The 3,215-nt window shown below is 38.9% G+C and overlaps 1 protein-coding gene across 1 annotated transcript in view; it reads right to left on the minus strand.

Annotated features, from left to right (window-relative positions):
• Pbdc1 (polysaccharide biosynthesis domain containing 1) overlaps positions 1–3,215 on the minus strand; it is a 4,200-nt gene continuing 985 nt past the window's right edge. Inside the window, exons 3-6 of the mRNA XM_013354663.2 lie at positions 2,150–2,209; positions 1,481–1,621; positions 410–521; positions 1–270 (exon numbers count right to left, since the gene is read on the minus strand). Coding sequence (XP_013210117.1) covers positions 89–270; positions 410–521; positions 1,481–1,621; positions 2,150–2,209 — 495 coding nt within the window. The 3' untranslated portion in view covers positions 1–88. The remainder of the gene's footprint in view (positions 271–409; positions 522–1,480; positions 1,622–2,149; positions 2,210–3,215) is intronic.

Here is a 3,215-nt window from a genome sequence, read left to right on the forward strand (position 1 = left end):
AGCACCTGATACTTGTGGGTTCAGCTGAGTCACATGTTTCTTGGCTTTCTTTTCCTCCTCCCTGGTTAGTTTTTTGTTTTGTTTTGCTTTAATTTTCTGTGTTGACTCCTTCCTCTTTTTCTCCTCCACTATCAGCTCCTTTCTCATCTTCCTCTTCTTCACTGTTAGTTCCTTTCTCTCCTTCTTTGTCCTGAACACTGCAGGAAACTGCTTTGTTATAGCCTTCCCGGTTCCGAGCAATTTCAATTGCAAAAAATTGAATCCTGGGTGCTGAAAGGTAAATAGAATTAATTGTCCTGGTCTTAGGTAATTATGTATACTGGCTAGAAACCCACAGACAAATATTAACTCACATGAAAGCCATTCAAATATATAAGTGAAACAATGGGGGGGGAGGGGAGAAACTCACCAAAGATGGTGTTCTCTTCAGTATAGCCCTGAGAACAATCGAGTCGCAACAAAGTACCATAGTTGTAGTCTTCCACGATACCTTCAAATTTTAAGCAGAATGGCCTCCATTTCTATAAGGCAAAAAAAAAAAAAATGACACCTTAGCTGATGAATCCAAGAGTCTAATGTACTCAAGCCAGGAAAGAAGTCTGATTCCCCAGAGAGAATAAAAGCCCGGGAGAAAGAGACTAGTACTGAGGTGACTTTCAGCTTTACGGTGAAATTGTACATTTTGGTGCAACATTATATTTTCAGGCTGGTGTCCCCCTACACAACATTTTGATCAGGAAAAACAAACAACAAAACCAACCACCTCAATCTTTTTACTACAAAATTAAAATGTGATTTCTAAAATGGATCTCTGTTTTGCTTTGAGCTGTTTATTAACTAGCTCAAGTCAAACTGGTTATTCATCCTCACCAAAGTACCAATGAGACAAAGAGGACAGGGATATACTTCTAGGTTATACATGTCCACTGAGTTAGGGGCAAGTTCTCAAAGATCAGTGACAGCCTGCTAAGTTTAAATTCTTCATTAGTCAAGAGCCCATTTTAAGGAAAATGCTTTTCCTATTATAATATCATATTCTGTGTCAGTAAGAGATGACCACATAAGCAAGAAACAAAACTTGCATAAGCAAGAAACAAAACTTGTATGCTTTCCAGGACCTAAGATTAATGGAACAAAAATCCAGAGAATCAAAATATCTCCCTATCTTCCCTGTACCCTATTAACTATTCCATCATCTAATCTTGCCAGCTAAATGTCCTGCTAAAATAAACTCATCCTTCCTCCTCACTGAAAGGAATAGGTAAATTGGGTATTTGAAGTGCTCAAGGAAAGAAAAAAAATAGTTCCCATAAACACAAAAAGTGCATAAGACAGAAAATAATTCATTCCATAATTGACTTCATTATTATAAAATTCAGGCTCCTTATTTTAAGTCCCTTGAATAAATTTTGCGCTTACATAAAAACATACAATCAATATCACCAGCCAGATGTTAGATAACACTTAAGAAGATACTTGCCTCTTTAGCTGATTCTGATTTGAGTTCTTCTGGGTCCAATACATCTACTCTGAGCTTCTCAAAATTTTCACGGAACTCAGAGTAGATTTGGTCATCTACTTTGGTGAGTTTCAGGAACTGTGGGTCAACTGATGAAATCAGCTGCCAGACAGTAAAACAAACATAAAGATGCTAGTCACTAATTACACTTCAAGCCCTCCAGTGCCACACCATCAGCAAACCGTATGTTTCTCAGGACAGAAGATTACCTTAGGCAATATTAACAGCCCAGGTCTTGCATGAAGTCATTAAAATGGTTTTAAGAGCCATAATAACAATCTCCTCTTTTTCTTCCTTTTACCAATTTGGCAACTGAATGAACTTTAGTCCTAGTATTGCTTGGCCCTCGTTCTGTAGATTGTTCATTCATTCAACAAACATTTAAGTGCTTGCTTGCTATGTATGGTCCAGTCATCTTTCCTCCAGGTAGCAAACAACAGGGGTAGACAAACAGAACTTTTCATTATCAAATTCACTTCTACTCTTATTCCCCGGAGGTAAGATTTCTTTGTTAATTAAAACAATCTTCAAAACTTAACAGCATAAGTTGCTGAGAACTATGATTAGCATAGCATCCATCATACACTAAAATTACACACTGACTTCTGCTTAATGATGAAGACGACTCACTTTGTAATAGACTTCAGCATGTTGCATTGCTCGAATAGCCCAAGCCATCTCAATATCAGGCTGCAAGAGAGGGAGAACATCAGCTCAGAAATCTCTCAGTTCTAGCTGGGCAGTTCAGCGCACGCCTTTAATCCCAGCACTTGGGAGGCAGAGGCGGATCTCTGTGAGTATGAGGCTAGCCTGGTCTACAAGAGCTAGTTCCAGGACAGGCTCCAAAGCCACAGAGAAACCCTGTCTCGAAAAACCAAAAACCAAAACCAAAACCAAAACAAAAAACTCTCTCAGTTCTGTAAAGGATAATAAGTTAAAGATGCTTTGCTAAATCTCAAGAGGTCTACAGAAAATGATGTTTTGCTGTCAAGGGATAGAAGCTGAACTAAAAGATTTGGCAATATAAACCTTTTGCTCTTAGGATGACCAATACAGAATAACAAAAGCAATGACTACTGGACATTTTTTCCCAGCAGCCAGCGAAAGTGTGGAAAATCAGGACTGACTTAAATAATTATTAGTTACATTAATATACCCAACCTATGTCTCAGAGTTGTTTAGAGGACAAAAATACACATGAAACTATGTTTCACTTTAATGACTGCAGCATGTTTTACTCATCATTTGTGTTTATCGGGTAGCCATTTTCCACTCTGTAAAACCCCAGAACAAATGATGCAGCCAGATTATAAATAAGTCCGACCAAGTACCCACTAGCTGTTCCATTGGACTCTCCTTTTCCAACCCACCTGGTGTCTCCTTCATGAGGTCAGAAAAATCCATCTGCATACGCACCTCTCTAACTTGGGCAAAACAATTTTCCCACTTCCAAATCCGTATCTTTTGTCCACTTACGCTTTGAGGGTCCAGTTCAAGTTACATTTCCCTGATGAAATCTCCTGCCTCCACCCTTGCCTGAGCCACCCATCTAGTAGATATTACATTCTGATTTGGGTGGTATTACTATTCCGGCCGTTGTTTTCTTCTTGTCTCTCAACACACAGCATGTATAAGGGTCCAAAGGAAGCACACCACAAGTCAGTGCAATTTTGCTACACAATGGGATCATTTAAGG

The sequence above is a fragment of the Microtus ochrogaster genome, unplaced genomic scaffold, assembly GCF_000317375.1.
Source record: "Microtus ochrogaster isolate Prairie Vole_2 unplaced genomic scaffold, MicOch1.0 UNK57, whole genome shotgun sequence".
In the NCBI taxonomy this organism is placed as follows: Eukaryota; Metazoa; Chordata; class Mammalia; order Rodentia; family Cricetidae; genus Microtus; species Microtus ochrogaster.